Raw genomic sequence first — 19614 nt, 5'->3', positions numbered from 1 at the left:
GCATGGACTGTCCAGGAGCCTGATGCGTCTCACAGTAGAAGATGATGTCCCTCCCAGTGAAACTATCCTCAAAAGCCCCTACATCAAGGCGTAGAGATCCATTACAATTCCAAGTAGCAACTTTGAGTGTAGTCCCATAGGTCTCGCGCCGTCATGAAGAGCGCCTCTCCATAATCACCACTCTACCATCTCTATAGAAGGCCACTTTCCCTTTCTCTCGGGCTGCCCTTATCTCGGGCATAACTTCTTTCATGTGGGCAAGTTGCGAGAGTGTGAGGTCATCTCCAAGAAATATTCCCGTTTGCTTGAGTGTAGGACGTCTCTTCAAGAAGTCCTTCTTCGCTTCCATGGAGGGGAAACGAATGATAAGTGCTCTCTCCTTAGAAGAAGATTCGCCACTACCTTCCCTCTTCTTTCCCACTCTCCATGCCTTTGTGTGCGTGGCTTCAATGCCCATCATAGAGAAGAGCTCCTTGGTTTCCCCTTCCGCATCATCACGGTCTTTTAGACCGGACACTCGTACATGTAAGGCCCGGGTCTTCCTCCTTTGCTCCTCTTCAAGGGTCATGTTGATGATGGTGGGAGTGGGGATGGGTGGCGATTCTTTACCTTTCCCTTTCTTGGCGACCTCGATCCATTTCTCGGCCTCGTCCATCTTCTTTTGTGTCTTTGTGATCACCTCCACCCATGAAGATGTCTTCTCTTTATGTTGCTCCTCCTCCTCTCGAATGATCCTCATTTGTTCCTTGATGGTATTCAGCTCTTCAATCAAGGAGGGCTGAAATTCTCCATCCTCAAGCTTGCTTTTTGAAGTGGCTTCCAACTCCTTTTTGAGGGCTGAGATTTCAGCCGCTTGACTTTTAGCATGCAGTTTGGCCTCCACTAGTTCCTCCTTTAAGGCTGAAATCTCAGCCTCTTGCTTGGAAGATCTCTCTTCGAGCTCTTGGATTTTGTCAAATCCCTTCTCGAGTTTGGAGAGGCGGTTTATGATTGCGGTAACGGAAGAGTCGACCATCTTCTTGTTTTCTTTGATAATTGTGCCGAGCTTGTCCTCCACCTTCACGAGCTCCTCTTTAAACCCGGTCTTGGCCATGACTTTTTGCAGAACTTCCCACAGCCAATGGACTGAAAATTAATCCATGGCAGCAGCACGAAACAGCAGCCAACAGGGAGGGGGGGGGTCAAGTCATGCAGGGGAAAGGGAAAGAGAGGAGATTCAGCAGAGAGAGAGAATTATGTTGCTGCCTTGGGGGCCTGAGGAAGGGTGGGTGGGAACAGCTGAGAAAGGGTGGGCGCAGAGCAGGCAGCGAAGAGAGAGAAAGCGTGGGAACAGGGAGGCGGAACAGCTGAGGAAGGGTGGGCGCAGAGAGAGAAAGTGGGAGAGGGGGTGGGCGCAGAGCAGGCAGCGAAGAGAGAGAAAGCGAAGAGGCGGAACAGCTGAGGAAGGGTGGGCGCAGAGAGAGAAAGTGGGAGAGGGGGTGGGCGCAGAGCAGGCAGCGAAGAGAGAGAAAGCGAAGAGGCGGAACAGCTGAGGAAGGGTGGGTGGGAACAGGGAGGCGGAACAGCTGAGAAAGGGTGGGCGCAGAGCAGGCAGCGAAGCGAGAGAAAGCGTGGGAACAAGGAGGCGGAACAGCTGAGGAAGGGTGGGCGCAGAGAGAGAAAGTGGGAGAGGGGGTGGGCGCAGAGCAGGCAGCGAAGAGAGAGAAAGCGAAGAGGCGGAACAGCTGAGGAAGGGTGGGCGCAGAGAGAGAAAGTGGGAGAGGGGGTGGGGCGCAGAGCAGGCAGCGAAGAGAGAGAAAGCGAAGAGGCGGAACAGCTGAGGAAGGGTGGGTGGGAACAGGGAGGCGGAACAGCTGAGAAAGGGTGGGCGCAGAGCAGGCAGCGAAGAGAGAGAAAGCGTGGGAACAGGGAGGCGGAACAGCTGAGGAAGGGTGCGTGGGAACAGCGAAGAGAGAGAAAGAGGGGGGCGCATGCAGGTAGCGGGAGGGGTGGGCGCAGGCGGAACAGCGAAGAGCAGCGGAGAGAGAGAAAGAGGGGGGCGCACAGAGAGAGAGAGAGAGAGAGAGAGAGAGAGAGAGAGAGAGAGAGAGAGAGAGAGAGAGAGAGAGAGAGAGAGAGAGATTTTATTAACGTCTTCCAAAAGACCGAACTCGGCCTATGAGACAAATCGGAGTACCTGTATGGGGTATCCTCTGTCATCCCAACAAAATGAGAGAGAGAGAGAGAGAGAGAGAGAGAGAGAGAGAGAGAGAGAGAGAGAGAGAGAGAGAGAGAGAGAGAGAGAGAGAGAGAGAGAGATGATGAAATGAAATGATATATTAACGTCTGCAGAAGGCCAAAATGACCTATGAGACCAAAAAGATTACAACAATTGGTGGATCTGATACAATGTCTGTGTAAGAAAAGCTAAAAACAACTAAACAACTAACTGAAACTGAATCAACTATGAGGAAAAGTACGGTACTAGGAGCTCCTAATGGGTAACATCTGGGAGGAAAACTCCAGCAACAAAGGTAAGCATCATACACATCACTATCCAAAGATGTCTCTCATCGGTCGATGGCGGATATCCTCAGTGTCCTCCATGGTGAGTACTCTGACTGGACGTCTCCCATGCCGTGCTAGTATGGTCCTGATCCTCTGTTGTAGTCTCCGCTGGTGTCGAGATGGGCCTCTCATCTTGGGGCGCCTGGACTGCCCCAGCTCTATAGCCCGATCAATCAGTGTACCTCTGGTGTGGCTATACTCTGGGGCTAGCTACAATGCTTGCTGGCCTGACTGCTCAATCTCTGGTCGAAAGAAGTCCGTAATTTGCCTCTGTAGGTGTCTCTCCCTCTCTGATCCCCTCCCTCTCAAGAGACCCTCTCTGTGTCTACGCAGCTCCAGCAAGTATAATCCGAGGCATCTCTGATCCTGGTATCTCATGACTCTAGAAAGTGGTCCCAAACCCTCTCTAAACAGGCAGTGAAAACGGCCTCGTATCTCATAATATACTGGACAGTGACATATGTAATGTAACTCTGTCTCTGGCTCCATCTGGCACAGCTGACAAATCCTGGCCTCAGCAGGTACTCCTCTGAATCTGCCAGTCTCAATCTCTAGCTGGTGTGAGGATGTGCGCATCTGACCAATAGCACACCGTACCCCATGAGAAAGATGAGTATCCATGTAGCTGGGTCTAATCACAAACCCATCCTCCGTGAGCTGGAGAAGATGATCTCTATAGAAAGCCATCTTCGTACCAAGCTCGTGTGTCGGCTGTATCCATGTCCTCCTAGTGTCCAGCTGAGTCAAGTCCTGCCTGATAAGTCTGGTAATCTCTACCCGTGTGAGAGAGAGGGAGGGTGCATCCAGGGAGTACTGAAATGGAGGTAGCCTGTCCATACTAAAGCCATGGAGTTGGAACCAAGCTGTCATCTGTGCATACCAACATGATCCGTCTCCCTGTGATGCCAACTGTCGTGAAGACTCCAGGGCTAAGCGAGCATATCTGTCTCTAGGGAGAGCCCAAGTGCTATGTATAAAGGAGATTGATCGAGTGAGTGCCTCTACTACCAATGGGGGGGCAGCCATCTCTGCACGGATAATATCATGTGGTTCGGAGGCCTTGGCCCTAATCATCCAGGAAATCATAGAAACCAAGGGCCTCTCCATACGTCTCCATCCATCAGTGCTACCAGCTCGGCTGTGGTGATCCACTGAGGGAAAATAAAATAGAATGAAAACATAAATATAGCTATCTCATTGGGGTGATACAAAACTGTCCATGGAAACTCGTCATGGAATACTAAGAACATAAAAACATGGGAGCAACATCAGCTCCGAGTAGATGGTATACCAATCTCCAAAATGTCAAGCATGGGGTTGACGAGTATGGCCAAGAGGTCTCCCTCAGCTATGTCACGTGGAAAGGTAGCTTGATGGTGGTGGAGCATGTCCTGGATCTGGAGCTGATGAGGTGATCGTGGTCGACGGGGGGGGACCGCGGGGGAGGGGAGAGAGAGAGAGAGAGAGAGAGAAAGAAAGTTGTATTAACGTCTGCAAAAGGCCAAAATGACCTATGAGACCAAAAGGTTACATCATATCCATGAGGTACATCATCTTGGGTACAAAATAGTAATAAAGAAAGATAACAAAAAATCTAGAACTTTAAAATCTGATCTAGGTACATGAGCAGAGAGCTCTCATATCACCCTAATACATCCCTCATGGGCCACTATGACATGGTGCTCAAGGTGGTAAAACTGAGTTGGTGCACGAGAAGGTCCTGCGATGATGGGAGATGATGGCCCGGATCTTCTTGTGGTGGCGTGGCCGTGGGTGAGGGCCATGGGGTCTGGGCCGTCGAACTCTACATAACTGAGTGGTTGTATCGAGTGTCACACCTCTCGGCCAAGCTCCTACACTAGCCTGTGGTCTGGGTATGATGGGTGGATCGGCCCTCGGAGTGCTGGTATGGAAGAAGTCGGTGAGAGCTCTCTGTGCTGGTCCTCAAGCAAGTACAGCTGATCTGGATCTCACTAAGGACTCCCTGTGTCTGCGGAGCTCTAGAAGAAAAAGTCCCAGGCATCTTTGATCCGGGAAGTCCATGGTCCTGGAAAGTGGTCCGAACCCAGCTCGGAAGAGGCAGTGGAACCTCCCCCGAATCTCATAGTATACAAGGCATCGGCATATGTAATGGTCCTCTGTCTCAGGCTCTTTGTGACAGAGTTGGCATATCCGGTCCTCTGGTGTGGCCGCCCTAGGGCCATATGTGGCAGTCTCCACTTTGAGCTGATGAGACGAGGTGCGGATGTGACCGATCGCACATCTCACCCCAAAGGATAGGTGTATGTCCATGTAGCGTGGACGGATGATGAACCCATCCTCTGTCAGGCATAGGAGGTGATCTTTGTAGAAGGCCATCTTCGTCCCCAATGGACGACTAGGTGAACTCCATGTCCTCTGAGTATCCAGTCTGACAATGTCCTTCCTGATAACCCTGTTTTGCTCTGTGCGGCTGAGAGCAAATGACGGGGCCTCTATGCTGTACTGGAAGGGGGGGAGTGCCTCCATTTGCATATCGTGCATGCCAAACCAAGTGCCTACCTGTGCATACCAGCACTCTGTATCTCCCTCAAGTGTCAAGTGTCTCGAGGACTCCAGGGCTAGCTGGGGGTATCTATCAAGTGGAAGCTCCCATAGCCTATGCCAGTATGTCACTGTCTGGAATAGAGCAGCCTCTGTCACTATCGCTGCAGCACCCATCTTTGCCCGCACAATCTCATGTGGCACTGATGGTTTACTCCTAATCATGCGTGAGATCATCGCCACGAGGGGCCTCTCCATTGGCTTCCACCCATCATATACCTCCCTCTGTATCTGTCACGGCCGGCTCTCTCCTCTGTCTCCTCCTGTGGTATAAGCTAGGACCCCAGATGGGGGCACCATACAGTAGTGCAGGTGTAACTAGAGTATCAAATAGCCAAAGCTTCATCCTCGGCTCCTGAAACTGTATCTGTGAGCATTGCCTCTCTAGCGAGCCAAGGGCTGCATATCCCCTCGTCAATCTAGCGTCGGCTGCCTTCCGCATAACGTCTACAAGAGGCCAAAGTGGCCTATGAGACTAAAGTACCAATACATCCAAAACTCAAGGAAACTAAATGTCCCGAGTAGAAAATGAAAAGCATAAATTGAAAAACAACTAGCTATAACATGTGGTCAAAGAGGAACTAGTGGCCTGATACAACTGCAATGCTGATGTGTCTCTACCCATTTACTCAACTCATGCTCTAGTAGTGATCCATAGAGCTTGGCTAGCACATTGCCAACCATGATGGTCCTATAGGTACTCGGAACCGTAGGACCACCCGCTTTCAGGATCGGTACTATAGTATTCGCTTACCAACTGGCAGGGAAACCTTCACAAAGGGCCTAATTGAACAGGTGGGCTAAGAGTGGCACGAGCACATCCCTCACATGCGAAAGGTGCTATGCCACTAATCCATCATGATCCTGAGCTCGGCCATTCTGCAACCTGTCAATGACATCGCAGATCATGCTGATAGAGAAGAAGGTGGAGGAGGTGAGTCGGCTCTCTGGTGGTCGGGGAAGAGGTGGCTGTCCGGGTATCTGGTAGAGCGAGGTAGCATAAGCATGCCATGTCTTCGGTGATGTAATAGGTGTTTGGGCTCTGGGTGTTTGGAAAACTCGCCACGCCTTCTTGTTGTCCTATCCCAAGAAAAGATGGTACAACTCATGTTCCAATTTTGCCAGGTAGGCTTTTTTCTTCCTCCGCACGAGGCGGCGAAAGATCACGCGCGCCTGACGATGTGTACAGATCCCCTGTGCTTCCTCTCGGATGAGGCAAGCATGGGTTTCCCAGCATTCATCATCATACCAGCCTTTCTGTGGGACATTCTTGCTTGGAGGTGTGACGAATGGCCGAGTGTGAGGGAAGTACGTGGCAGTTGACTTGTGGAGTGTTGAGGCGAACTGCGCGTGACGTCCTCCAACAATACATGTGGGTCCATGTCCTGCAGAGCACTCTACAAGTGGTTGGCGTAGCTGGATGCCGTCTCTCTGGTGAAGTGATATCGGGGATGTCTCTGGGGCCTGCTCGGTGGTGGCATCGGATCAAAGCGGCATGCAATGCTGAAGGAAAGGTATGCATGATCGGCAGCCACAACGAAGGGGCGAGGTGAGACTTTAAAAGACTGTATGTCCGGTATGAGAGATAATGGTCCTAGCCAGCAGTCCAATGTAGTCGCACCGGGTCTATCTGTCGTGGAGTGCACTGTCGGCCGCCTGTTGTGTGCATGCTTATGTGAAAAGCATGTAAAGGCTCCTGAACGTGGCCATCTAGCGAGGCCATTGAGTATGGCCAATCCATGTGATCCTCCTAGCTCGAGCATATGATCTCCATAATCTGAATCCTGTTAGAATTGTGCATCTCAGTGTTTTGGGGCTTTACTATGCATCTGGGATTTTATTGGATTTTTCTCCTATTTATTTGTCCAGGGCCAGTCAGCCAGCCCTAGAGGCAGTCAGCCAGTTTCCTCCTGCACTATATAAGGAGTTCCCCATTATTCACTCATTTATCCATTTCCCTTGCACATAGTTCAACACTCAGTTGCTGGCCATTGCCATTGTAAAGCTTTACTGCTATTATAAAAGGTGATCTTGTCCAACTCTCTCAATCTCCTTTGCACTCTCTCATATGTTTCCTGCTTATGCTTCCGCCTTTGCTATCTCCTTCATGGTATCATTCGCTTAGATCCAGGCTGCTCTAAACTCTGCAAATCTGCCCACCTTTCCCTCCTTTTGCGGTGCGTTTTTCTCCATATCTCTCCCGGCTGCAGATCTATGACAACAAGTGGCTGTGTTTCCCAACACTGCGTTTTCAGGTCCAGCCAGCCTGCTGTTTGCTGCCGGCCAGTTTTGGTGGTTGCATTTTCTTCTACAGAGGCAAAAGGTGGAGTTGTGGCTGTGTTTTCTGCACCAGCATCTGTTTTTGGTGAGTTCTCTTGCATGTGGAGTTGCCAGACAAGTGGCTGTACATTTCTTTCTTCCTCCACGAGTTCCTATCCTTCTGGTAGGAGGTTCTCGGTGGATTCTTGGACTGTTTTGCTGCTGTTGTCCAGCCTCCTTCTCTCTCAGGTTTGAGATGGGGCTGATTGTTCCTGGTGCCTCGCTTCGTTGGAAAGCACTTGAGAGAAGTGTTTGAGAGCTGAGATTTGTTCTTTGTTGCTGTGGATATGGCTCCCCCTTGTACGAACAAGGATGACAAGTTGAAAGGACCCAACTACGCTCATTGGAAGCTTCAGATGCGGGTTTGGTTCATCCACAAGGGTTTGTGGGACATTGTTTAGGGTACTAAAAGGAAGCCCGAGTGTCCTCAAAACTCTAGGCAGTGGACTCAAGATCAGGAGGATGAATTTGATGTGGAATTACAAGACTGGGAGAACCAGGACTCGAAGACGCATTCTGTGCTTGTGCGGACCATCACCGAGGAGGTCTCACCGGCAGCGCAAACTCCCACCAGTGCTCATCAGGTATGGTCAAAATTGGAGGATCTCTTTGCACGAGATTCATCGATGAGGGCAATTACCTTACAAGGGCAGCTCTACAACTTGTTATTTCTTGAAAACAATTCCATGCAATCTTCTCATGAAGGCCAAGGTTATCCATGACCAGTTACTGGCTATGGGTGCTGCTTTGTCCTCTTCTCAGCTGGCTTCTCTTATCCTCTTCCTCTGGACTATGATGTTATTTTTTGATCTTTGCAGTGCTAGGTCACATCCACTCAGTTGGATTTTGATGATCTCAGCTCCCTACTTTTGGAGGAGGAGTCGGTTCTCATCTCGCAGGTCATCTCACAGGGTAAGTTGAAGGTGTCAACCAACAGTTCTGACTAGACACTTTCCTCAATTCAAAAGAAAGGTCAGAGTCGTTGCTTCTCTTGCGGGAAAAGAGGACATCTGTCCAAAGATTGTTTGTCCAAGAAGAAGGACATGACCAAGGGCAAGGTTTCATCTCAGAGAAAAGACAAAGACATGACATAGGATAGTGATATAGATTCTAGGACCATTTCTATGGCTCCCAAGGCGCTTCCGGCTTAGGAGACCCTAGATGGTGTGCTTCTCTAGGACACATGCAGTTTCCCCCATGTGCTTCTAGCCAAAAGAGGCTTGTGGGCAGGAGAGGGGGCTGATTACAGCTCCACTTACTGGTGCATGGGGACCGGGATTCGGAGTTCCAAGCATTACACATCTGGCAGGACATGGTTATCTTTGGTACAACAGAGATTACAAGTTCATTGTTTGAGGCTTTTTGGGACGTGATGTGTTCCGTCCACCGTTGGGAATTATGGCCGTAGCAGCTCATGATCTATTCTTGGAGTTCATTGCGCGCTTGTGTAGGGATTCATAGCCAAGCAAAGTTCCTTGCTGTTCGTGGTGGCATCTTGTTTCGAGGAAACAGGTTGGTGGGTGCTCTCTTCAAGGTGATTCCAGTATTCGCGGTGCTGGAGGGCCCATGGTTGCATCTTCATTGACTTATCTTCTTCCGACTCTTACACTTTATGAGCTGCAGAGGGGGTGTTAGAATTGTGCATCTCAGTGTTTTGGGGCTTTACTATTTATCTGGGATTTTACTAGATTTTTCTCCTATTTATTTGTCCAGGGCTAGTCGCCTAGCCCTATAGGCAGTCGGTCAATTTCCTCCTGCACTATATAAGGAGTTCCCCATTATTCACTCATTTATCTATTTCCCTTGCACATAGTTCAACACTGAGTTGTTGGCCATTGCCATTGTAAAGCTTTACTGCTGTTATAAAAGGTGATCTTCTCCAACTCTCTCAATCTCCTTTGCACTCTCATATGTTTCCTGTTTATGCTTTTGCCTGTGCTATCTCCTTCAAATCCTACATGTCCTGGGAAGTCTTGTCAAGTCCTGACTCCCAACTCCTCTGTTGCTGGATCTTTGTACACAGGCTCATCACTCTCAAAAAAGGGCACTTGATGCTGTTTCGTACGCACGTTGAAATCACCTGCCAACATCACATCTCCAATGCTAGAATAGTGTATGACATCCTGAAACTCGCGGTGCCCGGGGGACTAGGGCCTTTGACACACTTGTTGATACCGTCGATGCATATTAAAACATTTAAACATGGCCACATCCTTAACACATATCCATCATCATTTGCATAAAACATAAAAGCTGGACAAAACATCCACAAATGCTGAAAATGGAGCTTGCATATGTGACCCCACATAGAGGCCGGAATGGGCCGACCCCCCCCCCCCTCGGAGTATTTTATTACCCAAGGAGAATAATATCATGTACTAGCTATGAGGGCCTTACTCTCCCCACGGGAGATGCCGGATTATCCATATACAAATGCCATAACAAAGCCCAACACGAGGCAACCAATCCGGAACACAGGCTGTAGAAATGCCGAGCCAACAATATAATCCATATTCCTCCATGTGGGTACTGATTCTTCCCCAAAAACCATGGGTCTTCATGCAATAGAGTTGGTACAGCAAGTACAACTCTCCATTCAGCCGGTACAACAAGTACAATGGTTGGTACAGTGGTTGGTATAGTCGGTACAGTAGGTACAAAGGCTGGTACAGCAGGTACAAAGCTTGGTATAGCCAGTACAATGGTTGATACAACAAGTACAAGTACAAGGATTGGTACAGTCCCAGTACAATGGCTGGTACAGTAGGAACAAGGGTTGGTACAACAAGTACAATGGCTAGAAATCATAATTAATGATTAAATACCCTTGCCTTAAGTATTTTTGCGATGGAAGCCTCCAAAACAGTCCCCAACAGCCGGTATTCTTCATGGGCAGCCTTCAAGAGAGAGAGAGAAAGAGAGTAGCCATCCTTAGGGTAGCCTGTAACGGTGGCAGAGGCTAGTGTGCAGCAAGAGAGCCTCCATTAATGAAGAGAGAGGGCTCCAATTTATAGATTTGGGCCTCCCATGAGCTAAAATAGCAAGAGAAGGCTACAATGACAAATGGAGAGCCACACAATAGCGGAAGTGACGAGTGTGAGGCCACTTGTCTCACTTTGATCCACTTTCTAACAAGTGTCAAGCCACTTGTCTCACTTTGGTCCACTTTCTTGCCACATGTCCCAATCTAAGAGATGGGTCCTTCCAGAAACTTTATCTCTAAAAATATCAAGGTTGCATCCGTACGTACGTACGGATCGATCCGTACCGTACGGAACGTACTGTACGGATCCGTACGCGTACGGATCCATCCGTACGTTTATTTTTAAAAAAAAAAAAAAAAAAAAAAAAAACCCCCTTTTTGACCTTCGCTGTGCGATTTTGGCCTTGTTTTGGAATTTCGCCTGTTTCGCCCAGCGCTCTGTTTCGCTCCGTCTTTGCACACTGTGCACAGGTAATTCACACGCTCTCTCGCTCATGGCCTTGGTCCCTCATGATGCATCTCGTACTGTACTCTCTCTCTCTCTCTCTCTCTCTCTCTCTCTCTCTCTCTCTCTGCCAATGTACTACTGTCTACATGATTAATCTCGTCTCTCTCTCACTCCCTCCCGAGTCCGGGGTCCCTCTCTCTCTCTCTCTCTCTCTCTTTCCTCCTTTGGAGTATGCTCTACGCTCTCCCTCTCTCTCTCTCTCTCTCTTTCTTCCTTTGGAGTATGTACTCTGCTCTAAGCTCTCTCTCTCTCTTTGTTTGTGTCACAGAGCTTCCAGGATCCAATATGCCGAAGCCATGCAACCCCTACTGGCAGGAGCACACGAATGTCATCCGTGTTATTAATACGCCGACCCAAGCTGGTTCTGGCACGCGTAGATGGCAGTGCAAGTATTGCAACTTCGAGCTCACGAGCACAATTTCTCGTGTCGTGATACACTTGACAGGTATTGGCACCACCGGCAATTGTGGTGGGTGCAAGCAGATGCCGCAGGATATCAGAGACAAGCTCATTGCTGAGAATTCATCAACAGCAAAGGGTTCAAAGAAGGTAAGGGGCAGCCAGCACACTCAAGACGCACTTCATGATGCGCTTGTGGGGGAGATGGGTGATTCTTCCACACAGGATAGCCAGTCTACAGGGGGCAGAAAGAGGGCCCGTGTCATGCAGGAGGGTGATGAGGATGATGATGCACATGTGCTGAGACAGAGTACTTTGCCTTCACGTGTGTCATCTCTTTCGTGGGTGAAAGAGAGACAAAAAGTGGCTGAGATGGAGATTGCAAGCACTCTTGTGGAGTGCAACATCTCCTTCAATGTACTGAGGACTGATCAATGGAAGAGAATGGTGAGGGCCATAGCAGAGGTTGGCCACACAGACTCGTGGTCCGGGGTGGAGTGTAACAAAATGCGTACCACGATGCTTGAAGAGCAGAAAGCCTTGATAGACAAGGCATTGGTACCTGTCAAGGCAGGATGGCAGTCTTTTGGGTGCACCATCATATCTGATGGCTGGAGTGATATGCGTAGACGACACATTATCAATATTTTGGTGTCCTCATGTCTTGGCACATACTTCTTGCGGGCTGTGGATGCAGGAAAGGCAGGAGAATCCATCAGTGCTGAGTTTATTTATCACCACATCAGACAGGCAATTTTGGATGTTGGGCCAGAGAATGTGGTCCAAGTGGTGACAGACAATGCTTCAAATTGCAAGCGTATGGGTGAATTGGTCGAGGCAGAGTTTCCTCGCATTGCTTGGACTCCTTGTGCTGCACATTGCTTGGACCTGCTGATGGAGGATATTGGAAAGTTGCCATGGGTGCAACCTAATGTTGCAGATGCCATGAAGATTACTACATTTTTCCGAAAAAAACATCAGGCTTTGGCCATCTTCAGGAGCCATAGTGCACTTGATATGGTGCGACCCTCGAAGACCAGGTTTTCTTATATGTTCTTGGTCTTGCAGAGGCTTTTTAGATTGCGGGACCCACTACTACAGACTGTGGTGGACCCGAAATGGAGGTTTATGCACCATGCACAGACAGAGGCCACTAGATACATTCAGCGGAAAGTGCTTGACGAGGCCTTTTGGACAGAGGTACAGAGCTTGACGGTGGCATTGCAGCCTATCCATGTCCTCCTCCGAATCACAGATATGGAGGGCTCTACTCTTGGACTGGTCTATCATCTCTTCATGGAGATGAAGCGCCATATTGCCACCTGTACGACATTGACGGAGTCTCAGTGAGTGTACACTTGGATATTGTTCTTGGTGGATTATATTAATATTAAATAATATGCACATTGCAACAATGAACAATATGTTTAAAGTTATATTATATAATGACTGTTGGAATGTTGGCTTGTCAATTTGTAGCCGTGGTGACATCCTGGCTATTGTAGAGCGGCGATGGACATTTATGAGCCGTCCCATTCATGGGATGGCTGCATTGCTTCATCCCTTCTACAAGAAGCCAGAGCTGTTTAGTGAGAGCACTCTGCTCACGCAGAAAGACCAGTACATCAACATAATGTACGACGAGGATGAGCAACTTGAGGTTGATGCAGAGATGGTGAGTTTTATGAACAATCTAGGACCATCCTTTGCTAGAGCGGTGGTTTTGAGAGAGGAGGCGACGAAATTTCCTCTCACGTGGTGGCAGAGCTATGGAAGACAAGGTCTTCCAAAGTTGACTCATCATGCTCTCCGAATCCTCTCGCAGGTACTCTTGACTCTTTCACAATTGCATCCATCTTTAAAGTTTGATTCATTAAGGGTTTTGAGTCTTGACTCCGAAATCGTATCGTGATTCGTGATCGTAGGATTGTTCTGCTGGTGCTTGTGAGCGCAATTGGAGTGCCTACTCCTTGGTTCACACGAAGATCCGCAATCGACTTAGTACCGCTCAGCTGGAGTGATTAGTGTATTGCCGAGCTAACATGAAGCTCGTGCGAGATTATCATGCTTTGGGGGCACCCAAGCAGGTATATTTAAGTTTTAACTGTCGTACGTCTTTTGACACATTTCAATATAAGTCATTTCTTGTGGTTCTGACTTGTCGGATTTTGCTTTTCCACAGGCAGATCCGACCCATGTGAAGATGGTGCCAACCTCTACTGAGGGCGACGTGGAGCAGCGTGTCAGAGACGAGCAGGCAGATATTATACGACTCCTTCATAGAGAGTTGGAGAGCATCGATCGTCGTGTCACAAGGTCACGCGCACGGGCTTTGGCGATACCTTTGCGTGAGGAGGCTGCAGATTCAGAGAGCGCTAGACGGAGGAGCATTCGTCGGGGGAAGCTGCCTGTTCGTACGCAGCGGACTCGGGCGAATGAGGCTGTCACTCTCATTCATACTCAGAGTGAGCCAGGAGATGATGATGTAGCACATGGATCTCATGATACATCTTTCACATCATCACATGTGCCCGTGATGGCAGAGCCTGAGTATGACGACGAGGGCAATGTCTTGACAGATGGGGACTTGCTCTCTTCTGGTGCATCGTCATCATCATCATCTGATGAGGAGTTTTGACTCTTAGATCATGTTTCATTGTGGAGTCTAGACTCTGGACTAGCCCTTATGGGCCTTTTGGGGACATTTCTATGATGTAGTGTTGCAGCTTGCTATGTAGTATGTGCATTGTATTCAGTTTGTTTTGAATCTTGATGCATTTGCAGCCTTTTGACATGGATGAGAGTCGAGACTTTTGTTGTGTGCACTGTGAACACTGATTCATCAGTTTATATAGAGCTAACTTCTAAGAGTGGTGATTGGTGATTGAAGATTGATCTCTGTCATCTGATTGAAAAATGGTTTTGGTATCTGATGTTTGATTTCTGAAGTAACGAGTTTTACAACATGCGGCAAGGGTTTTGTGATTACTAATCAAATGCGTATTAGCAAAGACCTTATTAGATTGTCTTGTAGGTCTCTCTCACAATTTAAAATGTATTTGGATCTTTTTATGTTTATTTTGATATGAAATGCCATATAGATTGATATTTTTTACAATGGTACGTATTTTTACGTACACAAAAATTTTATCTGTACGGAACAACGTACAAATACGTACCGTACATTACGTACAGTACGTACACATCAACCTTGAAAAATATCCCAACTGGTAGACATTCTGTCATAGGCACTTTGCCAACTCTTGGTATCTGCTCAATTCGAGATGTAATGACGCGAACAGAATTTCCATCGGAGTTGGGCCAAAAATAGCAACTCTCCTAAATTTTAGGAGTGTGGTCCTTTGTATTCTAGGATAATCCCCCATTCCCAAAGCTTGTACTTTCCAAATATTTAGACATCCTTGAGTCCACAAAACCCCTTTCATACTGGGAAATGTCCAGGCTGGTGCCACATCCTCATAAAGGGGGAGGTATGGTGACTCACCCTCTGCATGGGTGGCGTAGGTGGAGCCTTGAGCGCGAAGTAGCATATGGCAACATAAATATCACGTGGCCGATCAGTATGTATGCGGATCCACATGAAATGGGCCTCGTCATCTCTCCACGACATGCTATAGCTCCTCCCTGTAAAGTAAAGGACAGCAACCCCTCCAAATCCTCTAGTACCTCCACGTAACCTTGCCTGAGGACGGAAAGTGGACTCCCACTTGTAGCCTCCGACCTCTGGTAAGCGGGTGCCCGAAGCATGGTGTGTCTCCGTATCATAGTAACATGAAACGTTTCGTCCGTTTCGTTGTTTCGTCGTTTCGAAGGTTTGGTTTGGTTTGGTTTCGTCTGTTTTGGACGGTATACATCAATGAAGGGGGTGTCCACAGCTCCCTGAAGAACATGCCTGGGTCTGCTCTGAAGCGAGAGCCAGTCGCTCCGCACCCTCTCTGTGAAACTGATCTCTGATCTCTGTCATCTCTCTCTGGTATAGGCGTGGTGTCCGAAAGCCAGGTGTCCTCTGTCTCTTGCAGGCTCTAAGTGTCTCTGCTCTCTGGAGAGTAATTCCCTGCTGTGTAGGGGCTGGGAGGGGGGTGGATCTCTGAAAAAATGTAGTAATCTGTGTCTGTCGTCCCCCCTCTGGAGTTGTCAGAGCCTGTAATGATGTCTCTCTGTGACGCTGTATGTCTAGAATGAATCTCCCCAGTATGCGCTGGTCTGCTGCCTCAAAGATTTGGCGTAGGGAATGTGGCTCTTTGAATAAAATGGGATATCTCTCTCTGATGGTTGTATATGCTCTGCAACTGCATACATAATGCTCTGCAACTGCATACATAATGCTCCTCACTCTCCACCTCCTCTCTGCACAATCTGCATACCCTCTCCTCTCAGGGGATCCGTGCTGCTCTGCCAGTCTCGATCTCCAATCGATGTGATGAGACTCTAAGCTGACCAATAGCTACTCGGGAGCCGTGTGGTAAAAATTCCTCCATGTATCTAGGCCTCTCTATAAATCCATCATCAGTGATACTCATGAAGTGATCTCTGTAGTATAGCATCTTCGGTGGAAGAGGCTGTGTAGGCGATATCCATATCTCTCGTGTATAGAGCTGCCATAGGTCCTGTCTCAATACTCTGTTCCTCTCACTATGAGAGAGACGGATATGTGGTGCATCCTTGTCATACTGGAATGGTGGTAGATGATCCATGTCTAGGCCATGCTGTGAGAACCAATGTGTGACCTGTGCATACCATGATCCTCTGTCTCCTGCCTCAGCCAGCCGTCTAGATGCCTCAAAAGCTCTGTATGACAATCTGTCCTGTGGCATCTCTCTGAATCAGTCTAGCAGGCATATAGTCTGGAATATGGCCTCTACCATCATAGGAGGCGCAGCAAACTCTGCTCAGATAATGTCATGAGGTACTGACGGTTTGCTGCGTATCATGCGTGCCATCATGAGGGCCTGTGGTCTCTCTATCTGTCCACCAATGGGTAGCAAGGCTTGGCGCCCATACCATTGCTCCATACATCAGTGCCGGTGTGACTAATGTGTCAAATAGCCACCCCTTCGTCCGGGGCTCCTGAAAATGCACCTGGTGGCATTGTCTCTCTAGCATAGCCAATGCTGCATATCCTCGTGTCAATCTAGCTCTGGTTGTTGAACCCATGGTGAAGCGCGTGGTTGTTGCGGAGAAGGTAATGGTGCTAGCAATAGTCTCGGACATACGTCGTGGGCATCTAACTCGCCCAAAAACCCGCTCATATAATGCATAGATGCCCCTTGTCATATCTGCCGGTATGCCAAGAGACTGTAGGCACTGAAAGAGCCTCTCTCGTGGTACTGTGTCAAATGCCTTGCGGAAATCCACAAAGCAGCAATAGAGCTTTCTCTTCCTCACTCTGGCCTGATCAATCATACATCTCAAAGTGAATACATGGTTAGTGGTAGAGAAAGCTCTCCTCAAGCTTGCCTGCCCTGATGAGCGTAAACCTGCTTGCTCAGCATATAAGCTAAGCTCTTGCTCCAACACTGCACTATAGAGTTTGGCCAACACGTGGCCAACCATAACCGTCCTGTAGTTGCTCGGATCGAGCATATCCCTTTTGTGGATCGGCACAATGGTGTGCATCGTCCACTCCGCAGGCAAACCCTCTGCTAGTGCCCTATTAAACAGGGTTGCAAGAAAAGGAGCCAAAGAATCTACTGCATATATGAGATGCTCACCTTGTAGGCCCATATGGTCGGTGGCCCGTCCATGCTATAGGCGGCGGATAGCTTCCTTTACCATCAAGTGGGTAAAGAAGCTAGCTGTGGTAGGTCGAGGCTCCTGTGGCTGAGGTATAGGTGGCTGCTGTGGGGCATGGTATAGGCCCTCTGCATATGTGTGCCATGTCTGTGGGTCTGCAATGGGTGTCGGTGTCCAGGGCTCTCTGAAGTGCCACCATGAGATAGGGCTCTCTCTACTCATGAAGAAATGGAAGATCTCTAGCTCCTGTATCTTTGCAAAGGCCTGCCTTTTGCGGTGAGTAAGTCTCCTCATCTCTCTCCTCGACTCTTGCTCTGTGATGGCTCCCAAGGCTCTCTGTATGCGGAGCCGGTTGTATAGGGCTTTGCACTCGTGAGAGAGAGAGAGAGAGAGAGAGAGAGAGAGAGAGCACTAAAGAAAAGCAAGCATTCTTGGCAATGTGTGTGTGCAGGTGAGTACCCAGGTTGAAAAGATTGCTGTGTGAACTGTGAGTTTTGTACTCAGTGCAATTCGCTGACCTGAACAACCCTAAGCCAGAAGCCAAAACCCTAAAACGCAGCCATGATGACCTACGAAACCCTAAAACACACCCATGATGACCTAGGGAACCATGATGGCTGTAGCACTCTGTCCTAGCCTTGGAATACAGCAACCCCTTATGAATAATGAGATGGTTGACACGATTTATTCCTAAACTATTTATAGGTCTTCCAATTGCTGGTCGGCTGGCTCATGCATGAGTTGGCCTGTTTTTTAAATCTCCACGACTTGCTGAAGTCACTTTAATCAAGTGCATTCACACTATGGACCTGGCTTCCCTGTGCATTCTGTCCAGGTTGCTGTCCGGACCAGTGCTGGCCTTGGTCACCTACGGTCCTGGCTGCCCCATGGGTTAGACGACTGGCTGGGCTGGCCTTTAAGGCATGTCGTTTGGCTGGCCAAGCCCTAATGGGCTGGCCGACAGGGCCACACTCTCCTTGGCTGGTGGGCAAAGGCCATGGGCCTCTTGGGTCCCTTGGGGTGGCCTAAGGCCTACCCCTTGCCCATTCAAGGGATACAATACCCCCTTTTGGGGTAGCCCTAAGGGCTGCCCCCCTTCTACATGCAACCTACATGCTTCCTATATGGATGCATGGTGTCCGGCTGCAAACCAGACACTCAAAACACCTAACATCATTCGAGAGGGAGACTCACAGTACGGACTGGCATTGGTTCATGTGTAGGACAATGCACACCTGACCAAGACCATATATGGGACTTGTGCACCTGAGCTTGGATGCTTAGAGTGGAACCTTGGCTGACTTGTCCCGGACTCGGGCTCACATGTGATTAGTTTCCACTCCAGGTCTTGCACCTTCTGTTTAGAGATGTCCACGTGGCGTCCAAGTGCGGGATGCATGTGACACAGTAATCTATATTCCCTTGCCATTGTCAGTCCACAAAGAGGAAACTCCGTAATATAACTTGGTCGGCTATTCTTTAGCAGCCAATGATCCTGTTGTCATTGCCCAACCGACATATATGACATTTCCCCATGTCCTGCTAGTTGAGCAACCACAAGTCTCCTTACAGGGCGATAATGGCCTCCCAATTGCCACTATCATCGTGCTTGTGGAAACGATAATGGTTTGCCTTCAGTCGATGTGACAACTCCCACCGTGCAAATTCCTTTTTGTGCTAAAAAATAAGCTTTTCTCGGTTCAACCACATCCAATGGCGTATCAAATGCTCTGCTCCAATGCACATTTTCAACTACCAGTGTGTTTCCAGGAGGCACTGGCCTACGTGCCCAATGCAAATGTATTAGCCCAGACTTCCAGTCTTGCAGCAATCTAGAAGAACAAGGTCAGCCTGGGATTTTTCTTTATACTTGACCTACCAAGATATCCCAGGAGAAGAGATTCCAATGCCCAAAAGAATCAACCTTGTAACGTGCACACATTGCAGCCAGCATCCATGCCCATGTCTGTCCTTGTTCCATGAAAGATATTATCATGGCACTTTTCTGAGCCAGTACACGTTAATGCACATTCAAGATATTCAGCCCACCATGCATTTTAGGACTTCATACATGCTTCATTTTCAATAGCGTTAAAGCTATCCTATCAGTACTTGTTTTCCATAACTGTTCCATTGTTGATGACAAAAATGTGTCAAGCGATTTTTTGTCCCAAATTAGCAACGGCAAGAAGAACTGTAAGTAAGCCATTATGATGGATTGTACTATTCATAGCTTGATATGCAAAGGCCATGTAGACAAGTGTGAGTAATCAACCTTTTGTTTGACTTTTGTTTGCACCCATGTAACTGCTGCTTTGAAAGATACATGTTCCAATCCAAAGCGAGAAGAGGATCACGGAAGTAAATATTATCCTTAAAAAGAATTGAAGGAAGCAAGCAATTTTTTTATGGATGGGATTGTTGATGGTGCTCTCGTACTCCTCAAGCTACAGCTTTTTATGGGTGAACACTCCAATCTTCTCAATCAAGTTATCTAACTCATTGATTGTAAGCTTTTCGA

At 48.5% G+C, this 19614-nt stretch overlaps 3 protein-coding genes across 3 annotated transcripts in view; all 3 read left to right on the top strand.

Annotated features, from left to right (window-relative positions):
- LOC147633131 (forkhead-associated domain protein) overlaps positions 1-19614 on the top strand; it is a 78299-nt gene that overhangs the window by 30380 nt on the left and 28305 nt on the right. The gene's annotated exons all lie outside the window — the stretch shown is intronic.
- On the top strand, positions 10824-13657 carry LOC147633134 (uncharacterized). The gene is made up of 4 exons (XM_086806144.1): positions 10824-12685; positions 12819-13164; positions 13265-13426; positions 13522-13657. Exons 1-3 carry the CDS (start codon positions 11112-11114, stop codon positions 13358-13360), a joined length of 2016 nt encoding a protein of 671 aa, XP_086662270.1. The 5' UTR covers positions 10824-11111; the 3' UTR covers positions 13361-13426; positions 13522-13657.
- LOC147633133 (uncharacterized) lies at positions 13441-14284 on the top strand. Its single transcript, XM_086806146.1, has one exon. It carries the CDS (start codon positions 13543-13545, stop codon positions 13975-13977), a length of 435 nt encoding a protein of 144 aa, XP_086662272.1. The 5' UTR covers positions 13441-13542; the 3' UTR covers positions 13978-14284.

This window comes from Cibotium barometz, chromosome 12, assembly GCF_041138505.1.
Source record: "Cibotium barometz isolate CiBa-2024 chromosome 12, ASM4113850v1, whole genome shotgun sequence".
NCBI classification, from domain to species: Eukaryota; Viridiplantae; Streptophyta; class Polypodiopsida; order Cyatheales; family Cibotiaceae; genus Cibotium; species Cibotium barometz.
The sequence above is the reverse complement of the archived record's forward strand: the minus strand, read 5'-3'. Positions and strand labels throughout refer to the sequence as shown.